The sequence below is a fragment of the Notolepis coatsorum genome, assembly GCF_963971535.1.
Source record: "Notolepis coatsorum genome assembly, chromosome: 5".
Taxonomy (NCBI): Eukaryota; Metazoa; Chordata; class Actinopteri; order Aulopiformes; family Paralepididae; genus Notolepis; species Notolepis coatsorum.
Genome location: NC_140169.1, coordinates 61,197,865 through 61,219,884, shown reverse-complemented (window position 1 = coordinate 61,219,884; position 22,020 = coordinate 61,197,865). Strand labels below are relative to the sequence as shown.

Below are 22,020 nucleotides of genomic sequence, written 5' to 3'. Positions count from 1 at the left end.
GAGAAAATTGGAAGAAAACATAGTAGCCCCACATAGACAGAAGGACATAGCACACACTAAACTACCAATCAAGCACTGTGAGCGGAAATTTGGCCCCATAATTACCCATGCAATCCGGATATGGCGTGAAACACAAAAAAAATATCCTAACCCACAAAAATGGCATAATCACACTCCCTTATTCAATAACAATGCACTCTTAATTGAAAAACGTCCTATAAGATTCCCTATATGGGAAGAGCAAGGCATACACTCATTAGGGATATTTTTAACAACCAGGGTTTTTGTAGTTATGGAGAAATATGCACAAAGTTTAACCTCACCGGGTCCACATGGCTTTTTTACATACAGTTACAGCTATGTTTGAAGTCTCACGGTGTTCCATTAGACATACCAGTTGAACACCACAGATACCACAAATTCTTCTATGAAAGAGAGACATCGAGAGGTTTTGTATCAGGTTTTTATTATCAATTACTAACGTCCTCGTATGAAACCCTCCAACTAGACTCTGTCTGGAGGAGGGATATACCAGACCTGGAAAGTGACTTTGATTGGCAAGGGCAAATGTCCATCTTACATCAAGGAACCCGGACCATCAACAAATCAATCTTAACTATATTCACAGGACATACTTGACTCCTATAAGACTGAACAGAATGGGTCTTAAACAAGACTCAAAATGCTCCCAATGTACAAATGGAGACGAAGGGACATTTATGCACATGTATTGGGACTGCCCACCAGTTAAGGCATTCTGGAAAGATGTGACCCATCAATTATCAAAACTCGTATCTTGGAATATACCAGTACACCCCTCTGTATTACTATTGAATGATGTTTTTGAGTTTGCAGTAAATCCACAGCTAAAGAGATTGGTTTTATCGGGTATCACAGTAGCTAAAAAACTGATCGCATCACGCTGGTTTCAACCGGAAAAAATGTGCCGGAAGGTTCGGTTTCTTACATATCTCGATGTGATTTATCAAGAAATATCTACAGCAAGAATTCTGGGTCTCAACGAATCCAAAATGTCAATGTGGTTAGAAGTGGTGGAGAGAATAAAAGCTAGCTTATAATGGTAGTGTCTGGTTAGGAGTGAGGGATAATGGAGGTACTATCCAAGGAGGGGTCCGGGAGGGGGGGTTCGAGCTGGAGCATATGTGTGTAGGGTTTTAGATAATAGGTATTAGGGGTATATCCTGTATAAGGCATTGGTATAATTGGTAATTTCGTTGGATATACACTGTATACGGTAAAATATTATTATAAACTTTTTTTTGTTTTCTGTTTCTGTACTTGCATGTCATTTTAGCCACCTTAATTGTTAGTTTCATTATGCATTGTGTGTTGAGTACTGACTTTTAATAATTTTTGTTTTGCAATAAAAAAAAAAAAAAAAAAATAGTGCTGTAATAAAATGTTCTAATAAAAATGCATGATAAAAAAAAAAAAAAAAAAAATGTAGCAGTATTGTCTATCTGTATGTCATGTATGTCATATATGTTACGATGAATTGAAAATGGGGGACCCTGATGTAAACAAGACGAAAGTCTTTCTCTGGTCTGCATCCCCTTAACAATTGTATGTATTGAGCTGTACTGTACCCATTCTGCAATCTGTTAATAAAGTTTTCAATCAATCAATACTGGTATAAACCATTGTCTCTCATTAAAACATTAATCGATTTCACTCAGACTCATTTCTTCCTTCATTATTCACTTATTGAATCTAAACACATCTAAACACATCAGTATTCTTTTCTGTTAGCGCCTGCATCCTCAACAGGTCACACCTCCCACAGTCATTCATAAGTATGCAAGTTGCCCCATTCTTCCGTTCTCACCTTACTTAACATTATAAGCTTAGTAACCACTCACAAATCCTTCTTTGCCCCACCCCTAAACTCTGAGACTGGACCTTAAAACACTTCTAACCATATAATATAAACCTATCTAAGTCTTTGTTGAAGCTATGGAATTCAAACACACTTCTAAACACTTGATTTTCATAAAAGCAACCATTTTCTTTTACTAAATCCCCAAAGTTCCTCCTACTAGTACAATATCCTACCCTACCCTACCAGCAGATGTTGCTAACAATCTTTTCCCTATTTCTGTTAAATTGTAGTAAAGGCCTCTATGAGCTGAAGTGCACTTTCATTTCATATTTTCCAAACGTGTGTATTTAACAGCAAAGACATTTCTTTATAAGCAAACATTTACATAGTTCTAAAGCGCTAATGCCCCCTTTGATACAGTAAAAATATCAGCTAATGCCCCCTTTGATACAGTACAAATATCAATAAAAAACAACACCTTATAAAATCAAGCCATTGTATTGGATTAAAAATGACTTGTTGTGATTCGTTACCACCTTGTGGTGAAAAACGAAATTTTCTCAATGATTTTGAGCAGCATTTTCAGTGTGGCGGGCTCTCTAGCAACTCTTGTAATTAGCTGCCGTCTCTACACATTGGGTCTCATTCCCGAAAATGTTTCAAAGATATATTCTGGAAGACTTATCTTGGAACCACTGAGACATAATCAATGACAAGTTCACTCTGAGTCCTGAACGTGCTGGTAATATGTCTTAAGTGGCTGAAAAGGTCGCACAAATTGGAGAATGGCATTCTGCTTGGAGAATGGCATTCTGTCTTAAACTCGAAAGCGCGTTCCCGTTCAGGTCATTTGCATACAAAACACCGCCCCCAGAGCTCCTTATAAGGCAACTAGTGACGCAGCTGTGTGCAAATGAGTTGGCGGAAGTGCTTTGCGAGTCTTGCGAGCCGCGTGATTACGAAACCTAGCGTCAGTCAGTGCCAATCAGAGAGCGTCTCCGAGAAATGCGGCTAGGTTTCGTAATCACGCTTGCGTGCCATCAAAACTAGATTAGATTAATGTATTGGCATCATATACAGCTTGCGGTACACCTGCCGCAGCGCGCGCACACACACACGCGCGCGCGCGCGCAGTACTGTATATGAATGAATGAATGAAATATAATATATATAGCCTACGGCGGGCGTAATGAATGAACGCAGTATGGCTTATTATTCCATAATTAAGCCTATAGGCTACTGTTCATTCGTAGGCGCACACAAGACTTGTTATGGAATATTAATGCCAGTGCACCGATTAGCTTTAGTTCTTATTTATTTATCCACTGTCATTTCAGTGTTGGTGTATAGGCTATATAGTGTATTTCAATATAAATGTAATTGATTAATGATATATTCGAAGGAATGCAGGTTTATAGCTATATCAACCCCCTCCAATGTACAGTAAATGACCAAGTATGGTTTTATCAATATTCCAATGTACAGTTTTGCTTGTACAGTGTAAGTCTATCCCCCACCCACCCCTCCTACCCAACCTCCTCCAACAGTTTCTACGTCAAATGTACTCTCTTTTCTGGACTCTTTTTGTATCACAAACGATAGGTTATGTATATAACCTAGTTATATGAGTACTGGCTGAGCGTCCCGCTCTTAAGCCTATCGAGATATACCTCATCTCATGTACCTATTGTACTCCATCACGAATAAAAACCAGTACACCCACACCTGCCGGGTCCCGCCTCAATGGAGGCGTAGCCTATAAGACAGTAGGCATGGTCACCAATACACTCTTCCTCTATTTTCGTTTCCATCATAGCGGATGCAGTGCACCTTATGTTAACTAGTTGTTATGAAAACATTAGAGAAATTGCGTAATGTTGAAAGCTTACCGGAGGTTTGCTTACCCCTGGCATCTTCGAGGCATGTTTCAGCGACACGTCGGGCCTATCTGATGTTTCCTCGTCTGGTGACAGCAGATCCAGGAGCAGCGTACAAGGTTGGCTATCGGGCCGGCTTGTACAAAGGTAGGCCCTGTGTCATCAGGCATGGGTGTTAGTGTTAGTAATGCTGGGTTGTTTTGTTACACAACCATGTTGTGTGTCGGCGCCAGGGGCGGGATGGTTTGGTGAACGTTTCACTGCAGTGAACGGGTTCCAAACGGTCCTGGAAGCGTGCTGTTAAACAACTAATGCTAATGCTACATGCTAATACTAATGCTACATGCTAACACTACTGCTACGCTGTTCTAATGTCTCCGCCGTGGGATGTTGTCACTTTTCCCTCCTCTTGCCCGGTTCATCAATGAAGGTCAGTCGGTAGCTGTTGTGGGGGTTTTGCTGAGTCCTATTTACCTTTTTACGGGTAAATGGGTTGACAACAGGGTAAGCCGTGGGCTGGCTAGGTAGCCTAGCCGGGTAGCGCTATATCCATATATATATCCGGTGGGGTGTGTATCCTGGTCGTTGTAAACAGCGACTCCTACAGGTCGGTCAGGGCGCCTGTTCAGCAGAGGGGATCTGGGGGAGATAGCGTGAACCTCCGCACGTGTTACGTTCCCCCGGTGAGAGTCCTCGCTGTCAGGTGAAAAGAAGCGGCTGGCGACTCCACATGTATCGGAGGAGGCATGTGGTAGTTCTACACCCTCCCCAGGCCGACAGTGGGGCAATTCACGCAACGACCAGGAAGGGAATTGGCATAACGACTAAATTGGGATGGGAGCAAAATACAGAAAAAAGTGAGAAATATTTTTTTTTATTAAAAAAATACTGTAGGGTAAAAAAGGTATGTTTTACAGAGTTAGTGGAGAGCTGGTCTGAAACACGTCCTCACCCCATCATGCCTGGCTCCGCCCTCTAAAGTGCTTATTTTCTATACAGTAGTATGGCAATCATTCTCAGGGTGTTTTCACCATAGATAAAGACTTTTAGACTATAGAGTCTTTATATATATCTATGGTTTTCACACCTGTAGTTCCTCTGCTTAGTTCCCATTCAGGCACTGATATGATAGTGTTGCACTTGCCCCTTGGTTGGGTTTGTGTTCACACGGCTGTGTTAACAGCGGACCAAAACTTGTAAACAAACGCCACGCAAACTGTTCTCTCATTGGTCCGATTTTTCTGGGCATTTTTACGGTCTTCCCTCGGATTTTTCTTCCCTTGCAAATACACAATACACAAATCACCAAAAAGTATTGACAATGGAGCATCAGTAGGCTATGGATAATTGTTTTACTTGGAATTATCTGGTTGATATACCAGTGTTCAATCTATGAACAAAATAGTCAGTTTCAGCGAGCATCAAGGCTACGACTCGAAAACAATGTATTGATGCATCTGATTAGAAGACGTGCTGCCTCAGGACTCTTAGCGTTTGGCGTACCGTATACGGTACGTCACGCCCATGCGCGGGACGCGCGCACGTCAGATTCGAATGAGTTGATTTATAAATAAAAAATATAGAGTTACAAGGTTTTCTTCCGCCAGCGACGATGTACACCTACCGTAGGACATGTGTAACTATTTAGCTGTTACTTAGAGTTACGTTGTAACTTATCTCTCTGGTCCACGATAGCACCCAGTGTACTGATAAACTGTGTTAGGACCATTAGACAGAGCTAGACTGTGTGTGTACGGAGTGTATGAGTGTGTGTACTTTGTAGATGCGTGTTTTACCTATGTGTGTGTGTATTACCTATGTGTGCTTTATATATGTGTGTTCTACCCATGTGTGTGTGTGCATTACCTATGTGCATGTTTTATGTGTGAATGTTTAATATGCCTGTGTAATTTACGCGTGCATGTTCTATGTGTGTGCATGCGTACATGTGTGGTGTGAGCGTGTGTATGTGTGCGTGTATATGTAAGCACATTTACAGTAATTATGGTTCCCTCAGCAACGATACCAGCACAATCAGACAAAAACAAGGCATCATTGGTTAATAAGGGGGCTATGGGTAATGGGGAAACCCACCGAGTACAGTGGCAGACAGTGCAGGTCCGATACGAGACAGATAAGGGTCCCATATCTCATAGAAAGTGTCTAGTTTAGAGTGTAACATGCACGTGATGTATTCACAGGGAATGCAGTCCATAATAATGTTGTGCCATGACCTCTTTGATGGGACCTCATCCTTGATCCAGAACAACAGAATGTTTTTCCTAGCAGCAAATGTCAACAAATTGAACAGTCTGCTATGTTTGAAATTGGCAATATGAATATCTGGGAGGCCTAGTAAGAGGCAGAGGGGATCCAGTTCGATGGGGGTCTGGAATATATCAGATAGTTCCTCTACGATGTCGAACCAATAGCTCTGGAGCTTTACACAGGACCAAAAGCAGTGGACGTGGTTTCCAATCTCTATCTTGCATTTAAAGCAGAGTGGGGATGCATTGGGATCCATTTTACTCTTAAGGGCAGGGGTAATATGAATGCGGTGTAAGATTCTAACTTGGATAGACTTGGTGCGGTTGCAAACAGAGATTATTTTTGCGTAGGTCCATGCATCCTGCCAGTCCTCGTTCGTGATCTCTATGTCCAAGTCTTTTTCCCAGGACTGTTTAGTGACAAGGGAAGATAAAGATGAATTAAGGTTTAGAGTACTATAGAAGATAGATATTTGTTTTTTAGGAATCTGCAAGGAGAGGGCTTTCTCCACCTGCGAGGTGGAGCTGTTAGTTAACAGTGAGGTGTCCTTGGTGATAAACTGCCTAATTTGTAAGTATTTAAAAAATTCCGTTTTCAATAGGCCATACCGCTGCTGCAGCTGTAGAAAGGACATCAGGGTCTGGCCATCAAACAAGTGGCCAAGATCAGTTATGCCCTGCGTATGCCAGGTCTTGAAGCCGCCGCCAATTTGGTCTGGCTTAAAGTCAGGATTGCCTACGATCGGGGTAAGAGGAGAGGTCAGCTTAGCTCGGCCCTCCACTTTACGGACAGTCTTCCAGGCCTTGACGGAGCATAGTGTGATGGGGTTAGAGCATATTTTCCTAACAGACTTAAAGTCTTTGATAAATAGTAGGTTCCACAGGGGGGACTTAGATTGCGAGGATTCAATGTCCAGCCAGATTGACAGTGGGTCTGATCTGAACCAGCCGACCAGTACCCTAAGGTGTGCTGCTAGTTGGTAGTGTCTAATATTATGTAGGTCTAGACCCCCATCTTCACCATCCGTATTATCTGTAATTTGGCCATTTTCAGACGCGGTTTCTTCCCATTCCAAATGAATGAGCTTAGCCAGCCTTCTAACGCCTTGATAACCTTGTTTGTCAGCAGCACTGGAATCATTTGGAGAGGGTATAATAGTCTGGGGAGTAAGTTCATTTTGACGAGGGCTATCCTACCCAGCCAGGAGATTGGTAAAGGGGCCCATCTAACTAAGTCTGCCCTTATGGTGTCTAAAAGGGGGGGAAAGTTGGCCTTAAACAATGTATCATAGGTGGGTGTCACAAATACTCCTAGGTAAACAAAGCCGGAGGGCGACCAGCGAAATGGGAAGGGCTCGGGCAGGATCGGAATGGATTTAAGTGTCCCAAGTGGCATTGCTTCGGATTTGGAAAAGTTAATTGTGTACCAGAGAAGGTTCCAAATGTGGAAATCATGCGGGTTAGACATGGAATGGAAGAGTCAGGTTTAGATATAAAGATCAGTATGTCGTCCGCGTAAAGAGTGATTTTGTGCTCCCTCTCGCCCACCCTAATACCTGAGACCGCGGCTGACTGCCTAATGGGTTAACCTTCTGTGTATTGTCGCAGTGAAAGGGTTAACCGTTTGGTAGTGTGGCAGTGAAAGGGTTAACCTGCTGGTGTCGTGTGGCAGTGAAAGGGTTAACATTCTGTGTATTGTCGCAGTGAAAGGGTTAACTGTTCTGTAGTGTGGCAGTGAAAGGGTTAACCTGCTGTCGTGTGGCAGTGAAAGGGTTAACCTGCTGTCGTGTGGCAGTGAAAGGGTTAAGGTTAATGTTCTCACCAGCAGCTGTTACACAACAGGACCCAAGATGGAGATCAGAGACACAGAGTGGAACATGAGCGCACCACGCCCAGGAGAGTGAGGCAAATAAAGCTTTGTGACACGCTCTGAAACACGGAAAGAGAAACCGCAAATAACATACAGTCAGTAAGTCCATTGGTAAGCAGCGCACTGGTGTCACTGCAGCCACTTCCTGTGTGGAGGGAGGCTGAAGTTCTACTCTACTACTGACACACAACCCAGCAGAGAGAGAGAGAGAGAGAGAGAGAGTAATGGGTGTCCAGAAGATGGCTGTCTCTGTCCTCGTGGTGTTCGTGTCCTCTACTGGTGAGTACAGCAGATCCCAAAAGAGACGGTTAATGGTCGTCACTATAGCGGTGTTTCTGGTGTTACATTCACAGTTAGTTATCAAGTAGAGACTGATAGGTCCTCAGTGTGTAGAGAGTAGAGACTGATAGGTCCTCAGTGTGTAGAGAGTAGAGACTGATAGGTCCTCAGTGTATAGAGAGTAGAGACTGATAGGTCCTCAGTGTGTAGAGAGTAGAGACTGATAGGTCCTCAGTGTGTAGAGAGTAGAGACTGATAGGTCCTCAGTGTGTAGAGAGTAGAGACTGATAGGTCCTCAGTGTGTAGAGAGTAGAGACTGATAGGTCCTCAGTGTGTAGAGAGTAGAGACTGATAGGTCCTCAGTGTATAGAGAGTAGAGACTGATAGGTCCTCAGTGTGTAGAGAGTAGAGACTGATAGGTCCTCAGTGTGTAGAGAGTAGAGACTGATAGGTCCTCAGTGTGTAGAGAGTAGAGACTGATAGGTCCTCTCAGTGTGTAGAGAGTAGAGACTGATAGGTCCTCAGTGTGTAGAGAGTAGAGACTGATAGGTCCTCAGTGTGTAGAGAGTAGAGACTGATAGGTCCTCAGTGTGTAGAGAGTAGAGACTGATAGGTCCTCAGTGTATAGAGAGTAGAGACTGATAGGTCCTCAGTGTGTAGAGAGTAGAGACTGATAGGTCCTCAGTGTGTAGAGAGTAGAGACTGATAGGTCCTCAGTGTGTAGAGAGTAGAGACTGATAGGTCCTCTCAGTGTGTAGAGAGTAGAGACTGATAGGTCCTCAGTGTGTAGAGAGTAGAGACTGATAAGTCCTCTCAGTGTGTAGAGAGTAGAGACTGATAGGTCCTCAGTGTGTAGAGAGTAGAGACTGATAGGTCCTCAGTGTATAGAGAGTAGAGACTGATAGGTCCTCAGTGTGTAGAGAGTAGAGACTGATAGGAGACTGATAGGTCCTCAGTGTGTAGAGAGTAGAGACTGATAGGTCCTCTCAGTGTGTAGAGAGAGTTGTGCAGAACGCCAGGATCCCGAGAGTCGTCCAATTCTCTATCGTGGAGCTCTTTTTCCTCTAGTTTCCGAAAAAGGGGTTTCGGGACACAATGGCCGACGCAGACGTGCTAGTCATTCAGCTGTTTGATGCTGAGCTGTATTAGATTAGATTAGTCATCGTACAGCACAAGTACGTACAGTACAACAAAAATAAATTGGCGTCTAACCAGAGTGCAAATTTAACAGTAAAGTGAAATAGCGATATACAATGTACAGGTGATTAAATGTGATATATAAGCTAGTATGTGGTTCAGATATATTTTTGTGGTAACAATCTTTGACCTTTTCGACAAACGTTGACTTTCTGGGCGACGGTGGCCTCGGTCCCTGTGAGCTGTGTAGGAACTGTGTTAACCCTTTCACTGCTGCACTACTGGTTAACGGTTAACCTTTAAACCCATTTAGTTTGCATTTATTTAAAAAAAAAAATTGCATCATGGTGTTTTTGTTTTGTTCTTGACTTATTGTGATGTTTCTTCTCGACTTGTTTAAAGAAGACGTGTGCGGCCCCATGGGGACATTAACGTGTGTCGTCGGGCCTTACAGATACATTTGATTTGATTTGATTTCACTGTGACAATACACAGAAGGTTAACCCTTTCACTGCCACACACGACAGCAGGTTAACCCTTTCACTGCCGCAATACAGAAGGTTAACCTTTTACTAGGGCCCCGTTCCATGTACCGGGATAACCGAGTTAGCCGGATAACTTTAGCTGGATAACTGGGTTAGCCTGACTTTCCGATTTCATGTACCTGGATTTCCCAAATCACCATGACAACATATCCAAAAGTTTGAGCCTGCTCGAAAGCAGAGTTCAAGTTCAAGTTAGCCTGAACTATCGCCACGCCCCCGCAAAGAAGTGACAGCCCGTTTCCTGAAACTATTCCCACAGTCTACGATCTGCATTATACCATTCTGAATTACGTTTTTGTGCTCCATTCTTCCAGAGGGGGCTTTTGAAATGTAAAATAGACCCAAAATGCTGATATTAAATTCACTTTGTCCTAAATAATGCACGTTATATATACCGTGGCGACGGTGGCGCTCGCTCGTGCGATGTACACATGATGTGGTTATTTTAATTGTAACTGGGATTAAGATGTCTGATGAGATGCGCTGTTTGACGGATTTGAGAAATTGAATGAGCCGTTGACGTCACATTAATGAATGAGGATAAAGAGATAAACTTCATTCAAAACAACGGATATTCTAAACACGGGTCTCTCGTTCATTAATGTATAAACAATGAATTTATCCCATCTGGCCCAGTGGCCCAGCGGTAGTGCTCATGCCTGCCAATTCAGCGACCGGGGTTCAAATCCCTGTGTTTCCAATATGATTTTTTTGAATATAATATTAATGATTATACGCCAAAGTAGCCTGGTTTTAAGTTAAAATATTATAAATCTACATGCATTGAGGATGTCATTCTTTATATAGCTCTCAACGTGCACCAAATTGAATTATTCCTATATTGCAAAAAGAAGGAAAAGACTAGGGCCTTGAACCCCGGTCGTCCGTGTGAAAGTCAAAAGAAGAACCCGTTACACCACAGAGAAGATAAGTAAAAGATTGACTATACATCAATCAATGGGTAAGAGAGCCGTATCGTAATTCTGTATAACAGTTAACTAATAATTTTCGCTAGCAAGATCTCATTTGATTATTCAATCCAGCAGGCAAGTTTAAAGAAATATAATCTGATTGATTGAGGTAATGAGGGACTTAGAATTAGCCTATAGATAACGCATTTAACTTGTCGGCGAGGCGATTGAGCCTATTGCAATCTGTCAATAAAGTCTTAAATCAATTAATCAATCAATGCCGTTGAGAATCAGGGTCTCTGCCATCGATACGTGCTGGCTTTCCACCTAAAACGGGAGCGCGCATCTAGCCTGACTTGAGCCTGACTCTCAAGTCTGGCTTGAGTTAACGAGACTGAATCCTCCTTTGTGAAACAGGAAAATCCCGGCTTTGAACATCGGGTTAACTGAAGCTGGATAATGGACATGTTGATCGACTTAGTTGAACCACGTACATGAAACAGGGCCCTGCTAGGGATGTCCCGGTCACGTTTTTTTTGCTCCCGATCCGATCCCGATCATGTGATTTTGAGTATCTACCGATACCGATCTTTCCCGATCCGATAAAAAAAGATTTTTTTGTTGACCATGTTCACGTCTTAAACTCATACTGAGGCCTTAGTTTTGGTTTTAAATTGCATATCATCATTCATTTATTTATTGTCACACAGAGCAGAAGAATTTTGCCAAAACAAACCAATAGTATCCAGCTGCAGAACGGCAGACCAGCCACACTCTCAGACCCAAACGCATTTCCTTTGATTTAATTATACATCAAATGATTTATGTCAAGGATTGCAATGCCTCGCTTTTCACCTGGATAACGTCAACATTCAGGGTGAATGTAATGTGATAAATTGGGATTAAAAAAAATAAAAAATTAAATAATAATAATAGTTTTATTTGGGTCTGAGAGTGTGGCTGGTCTGCGTTCTGCAGCTGGATACTATTGGTAAAATTTTATTATAATTGTACTATATTCTATTGTGCTATATTTAATTTAGTTGATATCCCATTTAATTTGATTCAATCTCTTTTGTACAACTCTGGCCTATATTTGATTTCATAATTATATTATATTCTATTGTGCTTAACTTAGTTCATATTTCATACAATTTTACTCCACATCTTTATTGTATTATCTGTCTGTAAATGTCTGTCTGTAATGTCGCACCAAAAACGACCAAAGCAAATTCCTTGTATCTGATTCTGATTCATTTCTCCACCGCAAATCCGCCCCTCAATTAATATCGCCGCGGGGGGCATTATCCCAAGGGACAATGCATTGGCAACTTGTGTCCCACGAGGAGACCTACCCCTGTGAATATTATTGCGCGGATCGGAATACGGGCACGTGCGTGGGAGCTTGCCCAAAATCACCCATATTTTTCCACTGCCATGTTTGGATATACCAACTGCGCTCAGACTGGGATATGATATGCAAAATGTGTTTATTTAGTTTATTCCGTATTGTATTTAGTCATTGTATTTGTTTGTCATCCACAAATAAATTATTTTGAGCAGACCTGTCCATAGTGAATCTTTATACCGAAAGAAAGATTGAGGACGAAAAGCATGATTATGGAAATCTTTGGAAACGTCTATGAGATGGGGGAGAGTGGGGTAGGCAGCCATTGACAAGATTGGTCCTATTTTGTATTCTCTGTATACGTTTGAATATATTTTGAATTTGTTTTTCTAAGCAGTTTCAATTAGCATTTGATGCCCTGTTAAAAAAACTAACTTTGGGGCAGCTAGGTGGTGTAGTGGGCAAGGCGCTCGCCATCAACGCTGGAGACGCTGGGTTCGAATCCAGCTCTCGGCATTGCTATCAGCTTGGCTGGTCGTTCATAGGATCTGGGTAGGATCTGGAGAGAGGTAGTGCGACCTTCCACACGTTACACTCTCCCGTGAGAATCTGCGCTGCCAGGCTGGCTGCCGGCTGGCTGCACCTGCGTCGGAGGAACGCATGTGACAGTCTCCGGCCTCTCGGACCAACAGTAGGGGGGAGTGCGCAACAACCAGGAAGGGGGTTGGGAATTGGCATAACGCCTAACAGTGGGATGGGAGAAAAATTGGAAAAAGGAGAGGGAAAAAGATAATAATAAAAGAAAAGAAAACGAACTTTGGGAATGGTAAGATCAAATATTTGTATTTGAACCGCAATAAAATGATGATGGATCAATATTCTTCACATTGTTTTCCTCCTTTTTTCAGAAAAGGTTATTGTTTAATTTACATAATGATTTAATTAATCAGAATTGAAAATCAACCCTTTAGATACCAGTTTTGATCATATACCAGTAACTGTTTTTTTAAATACACTATAATTCAATATTCTAGAAACACATTTTACTTTGTTGGTTTGAACAAAATGGTAAATTGGGACTGTTAACCTACAAGACCATAGACTTCCGTTACAACCACTTTTGCATGTCCCCCCCAAATTTGGAAAAATGTGAATTGTCCCCCCCAATAATATGTGCTATCAAGAGTAGTGTATCTACTCCCGCTCTGTAATTCTAGTTTCAAAATACTAAAAGCTTCATTTGCGTATTAAAATCATAACAATGTTCTGCCAGGGGACGATGCCCCCGGACCCCCCTACTCTGCGTCCTCCCCAAACTCTGCAGATCTGCAGCCCTGACCATCCCCCCTGTTTTTTTTCCCACAACTCGAGTACTGGTTATAGGGATACATGTTTAAGAAATTTAATCTAGCTCATTCTCGTCATTAGGTGCAGCAAATTATACTGTAAATCGAGTCAAGTCAAGTCAAACTTATTTCATTTGCATAGCCCAAAATGATGGGCTTTACAGATCAACAAGTAACATAACAATAGATCCACAATAAAATCCACAATTTTGCAACGAACACCCCCAGACTTTCCCCAGTGAAGAGAAGGAACGACTCCCTGTAACCTAGCAATAGGGGGAGGGGGACCTCAGACTCCCTGTAACCTAGCAATAGGGGGGTAGGGGGACCTCAGACTGTAACCTAGCAATAGGGGGGAGGGGGACCTCAGACTGTAACCTAGCAATAGGGGGTAGGGGGACCTCAGACTCCCTGTAACCTAGCAATAGGGGGGAGGGGGACCTCAGACTCCCTGTAACCTAGCAATAGGGGGGGGGGGGACCTCAGACTGTAACCTAGCAATAGGGGGGTAGGGGGACCTCATAATCCCTGTAACCTAGCAATAGGGGGGAGGGGGACCTCAGACTCCCTGTAACCTAGCAATAGGGGGGAGGGGGACCTCAGACTGTAACCTAGCAATAGGGGGGAGGGGGACCTCAGACTGTAACCTAGCAATAGGGGGGTAGGGGGACCTCAAGTTCAAGTTCAAGTTTCTTTAATAGTTGTCATACAGAAGTACAGAATACTTTTGTACAAAATGCTTCTTACTGTTGCGCTCCAGAGACTGTGCATGACAAGATAAGTATGAAATAAAAACATAGTAAAAATTAGAAGTAAAAAAAAAAGAGGTCACAGTGTTCAGTTTTGACATATGTACAATGTTCGTAGACGTAGTTACCATACAATATACAATACTGTGCAGTGTACTAATATACAATACAATATAGTGCAAGGCATAAATGGACGAGGTGCAGTTTAGGTACAATTCACAGTAGGTGTACGAGTTGTAGTGCAAATCCTTTATCAATAAATATAAAGTGTAAGTGTGTTTGTGTGATCTAAAGTGTGGAGAGTGGGTGCTGCAGTGTGTTGTTTGTTTGAGTGAGTGTGTGCGTGTGGGTGTGTGTGCTGTGTGCATTTGATGGTTGTTGCATAGTGATTATTGTTCGTTTAGCGATTATTTTCGTTTAGCAGCCTGATGGCCTGGGGATAGAAGCTCCTTCTGAGTCTTTCTGTGCTCGCCATAAGACTCCGGTATCGCTTGCCTGACGGCAGCAGTTCAAAGAGGCAGTTGTTCGGGTGGCTCGAGTCCTTAATAATTCTCTTAGCCTTCCCCTTGCACCGCTTGTTGTAAATGTTCTGGAGGGTGGGAAGCCCCCCTCTAATTGTGCGTTCGGCTGAACGTGTCACTCTTTGTAGTCTGCTACGGTCTTGTGCAGTGCTATTCCCAAACCAGGAGGTGATGTTGCCGGTCAGGATGCTCTCTATTGTACATGAGTAGAAGTTCCTAAGGATCTTCTGACTGACTTGGAACTTCCTTAGGCGCCTGAGGAAGTAGAGGCGTTGTCGTGCCTTCTTCACAACACTGTCAATGTGTGTGGTCCATGTCAAGTCCTCGGATATGTGGGCTCCGAGGTACTTGAAACTCCTCATAATCCCTGTAACCTAGCAATAGGGGGAGGGGGACCTCAGACTCCCTGTAACCTAGCAATAGGGGGGTAGGGGGACCTCAGACTGTAACCTAGCAATAGGGGGTAGGGGGACCTCAGACTCCCTGTAACCTAGCAATAGGGGGGAGGGGGACCTCAGACTCCCTGTAACCTAGCAATAGGGGGGAGGGGGGCCCCCCAGAGGGCTGTTCAGAGGGGAGCCCCCATCATGGTGTCGGTGATATAATATGGTGTTGCTATGGATGATAGATGGATGGAGAATAGAACAAGTGAATAATTGGTATGTATGTGCATGATATATACATGTAATATAAACACATATACATACATACAGTAGCAATAGTACGTGTTTAAGTATTATTTTCTTTTTATTAAAATAATAATAGAACTAAGAACAAAAAAGCATACAGTTGACTGGTATGGGAAATAAGATGATGGCTCAAGGTCACTCTCCCCAGGGGGCAGGAGAACGCCTCAGATCCAGGTGAAGCAGAGCGGGCGTGGTTAGACCCAGGGGGCAGGAGAACGCCTCAGATCCAGGTGAAGCAGAGCGGGCGTGGTTAGACCCAGGGGGCAGGAGAACGCCTCAGATCCAGGTGAAGCAGAGCGGGCGTGGTTAGACCCAGGGGGCAGGAGAACGCCTCAGATCCAGGTGAAGCAGAGCGGGGCGTGGTTAGACCCAGGGGGCAGGAGAACGCCTCAGATCCAGGTGAAGCAGAGCGGGCGTGGTTAGACCCAGGGGGCAGGAGAACGCCTCAGATCCAGGTGAAGCAGAGCGGGCGTGGTTAGACCCAGGGGGCAGGAGACAGCCTCAGATCCAGGTGAAGCAGAGCGGGCGTGGTTAGACCCAGGGGGCAGGAGACAGCCTCAGATCCAGGTGAAGCAGAGCGGGGCGTGGTTAGACCCAGGGGGCAGGAGAACGCCTCAGATCCAGGTGAAGCAGAGCGGGCGTGGTTAGACCCCGGGGGCAGGAGAACGCCTCAGATCCAGGTGAAGCAGAGCGGGGCGTGGTTAGACCCAGGGGGCAGGAGACAGCCTCAGATCCAGGTGAAGCAGAGCGGGCGTGGTTAGACCCAGGGGGCAGGAGACAGCCTCAGATCCAGGTGAAGCAGAGCGGGGCGTGGTTAGACCCAGGGGGCAGGAGAACGCCTCAGATCCAGGTGAAGCAAAGCGGGCGTGGTTAGACCCAGGGGGCAGGAGAACGCCTCAGATCCAGGTGAAGCAGAGCAGGCGTGGTTAGACCCAGGGGGCAGGAGAACGCCTCAGATCCAGGTGAAGCAGAGCGGGCGTGGTTAGACCCAGGGGGCAGGAGAACGCCTCAGATCCAGGTGAAGCAGAGCGGGCGTGGTTAGACCCAGGGGGCAGGAGAACGCCTCAGATCCAGGTGAAGCAGAGCGGGGCGTGGTTAGACCCAGGGGGCAGGAGAACGCCTCAGATCCAGGTGAAGCAGAGCTGGGCGTGGTTAGACCCAGGGGGCAGGAGACAGCCTCAGATCCAGGTGAAGCAGAGCGGGCGTGGTTAGACCCAGGGGGCAGGAGACAGCCTCAGATCCAGGTGAAGCAGAGCGGGCGTGGTTAGACCCAGGGGGCAGGAGACAGCCTCAGATCCAGGTGAAGCAGAGCGGGCGTGGTTAGACCCAGGGGGCAGGAGAACGCCTCAGATCCAGGTGAAGCAGAGCGGGGCGTGGTTAGACCCAGGGGGCAGGAGAACGCCTCAGATCCAGGTGAAGCAGAGCGGGCGTGGTTAGACCCAGGGGGCAGGAGAACGCCTCAGATCCAGGTGAAGCAGAGCGGGCGTGGTTAGACCCAGGGGGCAGGAGAACGCCTCAGATCCAGGTGAAGCAGAGCGGGCGTGGTTAGACCCAGGGGGCAGGAGACAGCCTCAGATCCAGGTGAAGCAGAGCGGGGCGTGGTTAGACCCAGGGGGCAGGAGAACGCCTCAGATCCAGGTGAAGCAGAGCGGGGCGTGGTTAGACCCAGGGGGCAGGAGACAGCCTCAGATCCAGGTGAAGCAGAGCGGGCGTGGTTAGACCCAGGGGGCAGGAGAACGCCTCAGATCCAGGTGAAGCAGAGCGGGCGTGGTTAGACCCAGGGGGCAGGAGAACGCCTCAGATCCAGGTGAAGCAGAGCGGGGCGTGGTTAGACCCAGGGGGCAGGAGACAGCCTCAGATCCAGGTGAAGCAGAGCGGGCGTGGTTAGACCCAGGGGGCAGGAGAACGCCTCAGATCCAGGTGAAGCAGAGCGGGCGTGGTTAGACCCAGGGGGCAGGAGACAGCCTCAGATCCAGGTGAAGCAGAGCGGGCGTGGTTAGACCCAGGGGGCAGGAGAACGCCTCAGATCCAGGTGAAGCAGAGCGGGCGTGGTTAGACCCAGGGGGCAGGAGACAGCCTCAGATCCAGGTGAAGCAGAGCGGGCGTGGTTAGACCCAGGGGGCAGGAGAACGCCTCAGATCCAGGTGAAGCAGAGCGGGCGTGGTTAGACCCAGGGGGCAGGAGACAGCCTCAGATCCAGGTGAAGCAGAGCGGGCGTGGTTAGACCCAGGGGGCAGGAGAACGCCTCAGATCCAGGTGAAGCAGAGCGGGCGTGGTTAGACCCAGGGGGCAGGAGAACGCCTCAGATCCAGGTGAAGCAGAGCGGGGCGTGGTTAGACCCAGGGGGCAGGAGAACGCCTCAGATCCAGGTGAAGCAGAGCGGGCGTGGTTAGACCCAGGGGGCAGGAGAACGCCTCAGATCCAGGTGAAGCAGAGCGGGCGTGGTTAGGCGCTGTCGGTCAAACTGAAGATGGCGGAGAGCAGATCCAGTTTGAGCCGCTGCAATCGACACTGGAGGCCACATCGAGGACGGCGCAGGGAAGATCACACCACCTTGACGGGCCCATCAGGGGCAGGACCAGGGCTGGCTGTATAGGCTGTATATCATCACATTATCACCCGAGACATCCACTCACAGAGAGACAGGGACAGGGGTTAGCCCGTGATGCTGAGGGCACATTATGCATAAAAACGACTGACATACCCAAAGTACCCAAAGTAATTTGCGATTTATTACTTGAACCACTTATAGCACATGCATCTCTTTTGAAAGGAAACATTCTGAATCTTCTTCCACAACAGGAGGTTGAGTCCTATAATGTAATATAGTTATAAGTGGCTGGAGGGAGACCCAAAACAAAAGAGGATAGTGAGTTCACTATACAGTGATATCCAAGAGATGGCATCCCCATCACTGGACCGTATCAGGGAGTCATGGGGTAAGGATATGGGACTTGAAATCCCTGAAGATTCTTGGCAATTGGCAATTAAAAGAATACATTCATCATCTGTCTGCATCAGACATGGATTACTCCAATTCAAGGTATTCCATAGACTACACCTCTCTAAGAGCAGACTTGCTGAGATCTACCCGGATGTGGATCCGACCTGCCCCAGGTGCCATCAGGCTCCAGACACTCTGTTCTGGTCATGCCCATCACTATCCCGATTCTGGCTTTCTGTTTTTGAAACCATTTCATTCATGTGTGACAGGGAGATCAGCCCCAACCACTTGGTTGCAGTTTTTGGAGTGCTCCCTGGCGAAATCAGGGTATCTGTTGCTCAATCAGATGCTGTGTGGCCTTCTCCTCTTTGTTGGCTAGACGCCTTATCTTGCTTAACTGGAAGTCAGCCATTCCTCCATCACATCGACGCTGGGTCGAAGATGTGATGGCACACCTAAAACTTGAGAGACTTAAATACTCCACCAGGGGCTCTACCCAGAAATTCTTCCAAGTTTGGCAGCCATTTTTTGATTATTTTAATCTAAAATTCCCGGCTGAGGATGCTTAGGCATAAGACGGTGATTTATTAGATAGGCAATTTCTATATGGCAAGTGACAACCTGTATAAGAACAATGCAATTTTATTTTATTATTATTATTATTTTTCTTTTTCTTTTCTTTTTCTCTTTGTCTACTTTATTTTTCATTTATTTTAGGTATTGTGCGGTTATATGTAGTCATGTATTGTATGTATGTTTGTACGTATGTATAGAATGTTGTTGAACCTTTAAAAAAACAATAAAAAACTATTTAAATAATAGTAATAGAGTTACAGAGGTTTGAACACACTGAAATAAATGTTTCTTTTACTTACATCTGAATTAGTTTACAAACAGATGTCTGCTAAATAGTTCCAGCTGATAGGTATGAGCTGCAAAACACAACGGGTCCATAGCCTGAAGTCTTATCTGGTACAGGTCCAAAGTTTATTAACAATACCAGGGAAAATCTGTATTTTTTCTAAAGTTTGTATCGGTATGCTTTTCCAAAATGGCCGTCTGGTCCAACTAACAGCTAACACTGTTTGGTCTTATAACCGGAGTTTGGAAGCACGTAATAGGTTGAGTAGGGTGTCAATCAAACAGCGGCCATTTTAGCTTTCAAACTATGTGTAGGTTGATTGGTAATAACACAGCCTGAAGCCAATTAGACGAGGGCAAATGTGCTGCGACGTGCACGCGTGGTGGTACCCCGGCGGATAAGAGGTTAATGAACACACATGAAATGATAAGCACATATCTTGTGTCCCAGTATGTCATTCTGTCTTAGATGTGATTGGTCAGGGTGCATGTTTAATCATTCTGTCTTAGCTGTGATTGGTCAGGGTGCATGTTATTTATACTGTCTTAGCTGTGATTGGTCAGGGTGCATGTTATTTATACTGTCTTAGCTGTGATTGGTCAGGGTGCATGTTATTTATACTGTTTTAGCTGTGATTGGTCAGAGCGCATGTTTAATCATTCTTTCAAGATTCAAGAGGTTTATTTGTCACATACATACCAGGGCATACAGTGAAATGCGGGTGGCCATGCCCGCTTTGATTGTGCAATAATACTAAATAATAAAATAGACATTTCTTAGGGGTGATTGATCAGAGCACATGTTTAATCATTCTGTCTTAGCTGTGATTAGTCAGAGCACATGTTTAATCATTCTGTCTCAGCTGTGATTGGTCAGAGCACATGTTTAATCATTCTGTCTCAGCTGTGATTGGTCAGAGTGCACCATTCTGTCTTAGCTGTGATTGGTCTGTTATTTGCATTTGTGCAAGGCCATTCTTATTGTGTGTTCCATACCGATTTCTCTGTCTGACTCACATTCCTTTTAACCATGTTATTTTATTTAGTTTTGTGTCAACTTATGTCATAAGATACGCTGTCCGATTTAGCAACAATCAATGACACGTTAGCAATGGGTCATTCCAAATGACGGGTGTATCTGCAGTCAGATGATAATGTTCATGTACAACAGGGGTCAGCGACCTCTTAACCCCCAACGGTTTCTTAACCCTTTCACTGCCACAGAAGGTTAGCCCTTTACTATCACACAACCGACGGCGATGCTCCATCATTAGCATCATTAAGATCCGTGGAGCTAATGATGCTAATGATGGAGCATCGCCGTCGGTTGTGTAATAGTAAAGGGCTAACCTTCTGTCGTGTGGCAGTGAAAGGGTTAACCAATGGCACGCTAGCAAGTGTGTAAGAGAGGAACCTTTTGGGAAAGTGTCTCTTATCCCCACGCAGAGTTACTTCTTGCACAGCCTGTTATTTATGGTAGTTTGACTGATAAACAACTCACTGTAGCACCCACTTTACCCACTTTAGACATTTTAACACACTTATTATATTTATTAGTAAAGAGATTTGCACTACAACTCTTACCTCATTGCACCTTACCCTATTTTCTCTAAAGTTTGTATCGGTATGCTTTTCCAAAATGGCCGTCTGGTCCAACTAACAGCTAACACTGTTTGGTCTTATAACCGGAGTTTGGAAGCACGTAATAGGTTGAGTAGGGTGTCAATCAAACAGTGGCCATTTTAGCTTTCAAACTATGTGTAGGTTGATTGGTAATAACACAGCCTGAAGCCAATTAGACAAGGGCAAATGTGCTGCGACGTGCACGCGTGGTGGTACCCCGGCGGATAAGAGGTTAATGAACACACATGAAATGATAAGCACATATCTTGTGTCCCAGTATGTCATTCTGTCTTAGATGTGATTGGTCAGGGTGCATGTTTAATCATTCTGTCTTAGCTGTGATTGGTCAGGGTGCATGTTTAATCATTCTGTCTTAGCTGTGATTGGTCAGGGTGCATGTTATTTATACTGTCTTAGCTGTGATTGGTCAGGGTGCATGTTATTTATACTGTCTTAGCTGTGATTGGTCAGGGTGCATGTTATTTATACTGTTTTAGCTGTGATTGGTCAGAGCGCATGTTTAATCATTCTTTCAAGATTCAAGGTTTATTTGTCACATACATACCAGGGCATACAGTGAAATGCGGGTGGCCATGCCCGCTTTGATTGTGCAATAATACTAAATAATAAAATAGACATTTCTTAGGGGTGATTGATCAGAGCACATGTTTAATCATTCTGTCTTAGCTGTGATTGATCAGAGCACATGTTTAATCATTCTGTCTCAGCTGTGATTAGTCAGAGCACATGTTTAATCATTCTGTCTCAGCTGTGATTAGTCAGAGCACATGTTTAATCATTCTGTCTCAGCTGTGATTGGTCAGAGCACATGTTTAATCATTCTGTCTCAGCTGTGATTGGTCAGAGCACATGTTTAATCATTCTGTCTCAGCTGTGATTGGTCAGAGTGCACCATTCTGTCTTAGCTGTGATTGGTCTGTTATTTGCATTTGTGCAAGGCCATTCTTATTGTGTGTTCCATATCGATTTCTCTGTCTGACTCACATTCCTTTTAACCATGTTATTTTATTTAGTTGTGTCAACTTATGTCATAAGATACGCTGTCCGATTTAGCAACAATCAATGACACGTTAGCAATGGGTCATTCCAAATGACGGGTGTATCTGCAGTCAGATGATAATGTTCATGTACAACAGGGGTCAGCGACCTCTTAACCCCCAACGGTTTCTTAACCCTTTCACTGCCACAGAAG

General features: G+C 44.8%; 1 protein-coding gene across 1 annotated transcript in view; it reads left to right on the top strand.

Annotated features, from left to right (window-relative positions):
* Window positions 1-8,063: 8,063 nt before the first annotated feature.
* LOC311228770 (uncharacterized protein) overlaps window positions 8,064-22,020 on the top strand; it is a 234,057-nt gene continuing 220,100 nt past the window's right edge. Inside the window, exon 1 of the mRNA XM_084314710.1 lies at window positions 8,064-8,133. Within this exon, the coding sequence (XP_084170836.1) occupies window positions 8,079-8,133 (55 nt within the window). The 5' untranslated portion in view covers window positions 8,064-8,078. The remainder of the gene's footprint in view (window positions 8,134-22,020) is intronic.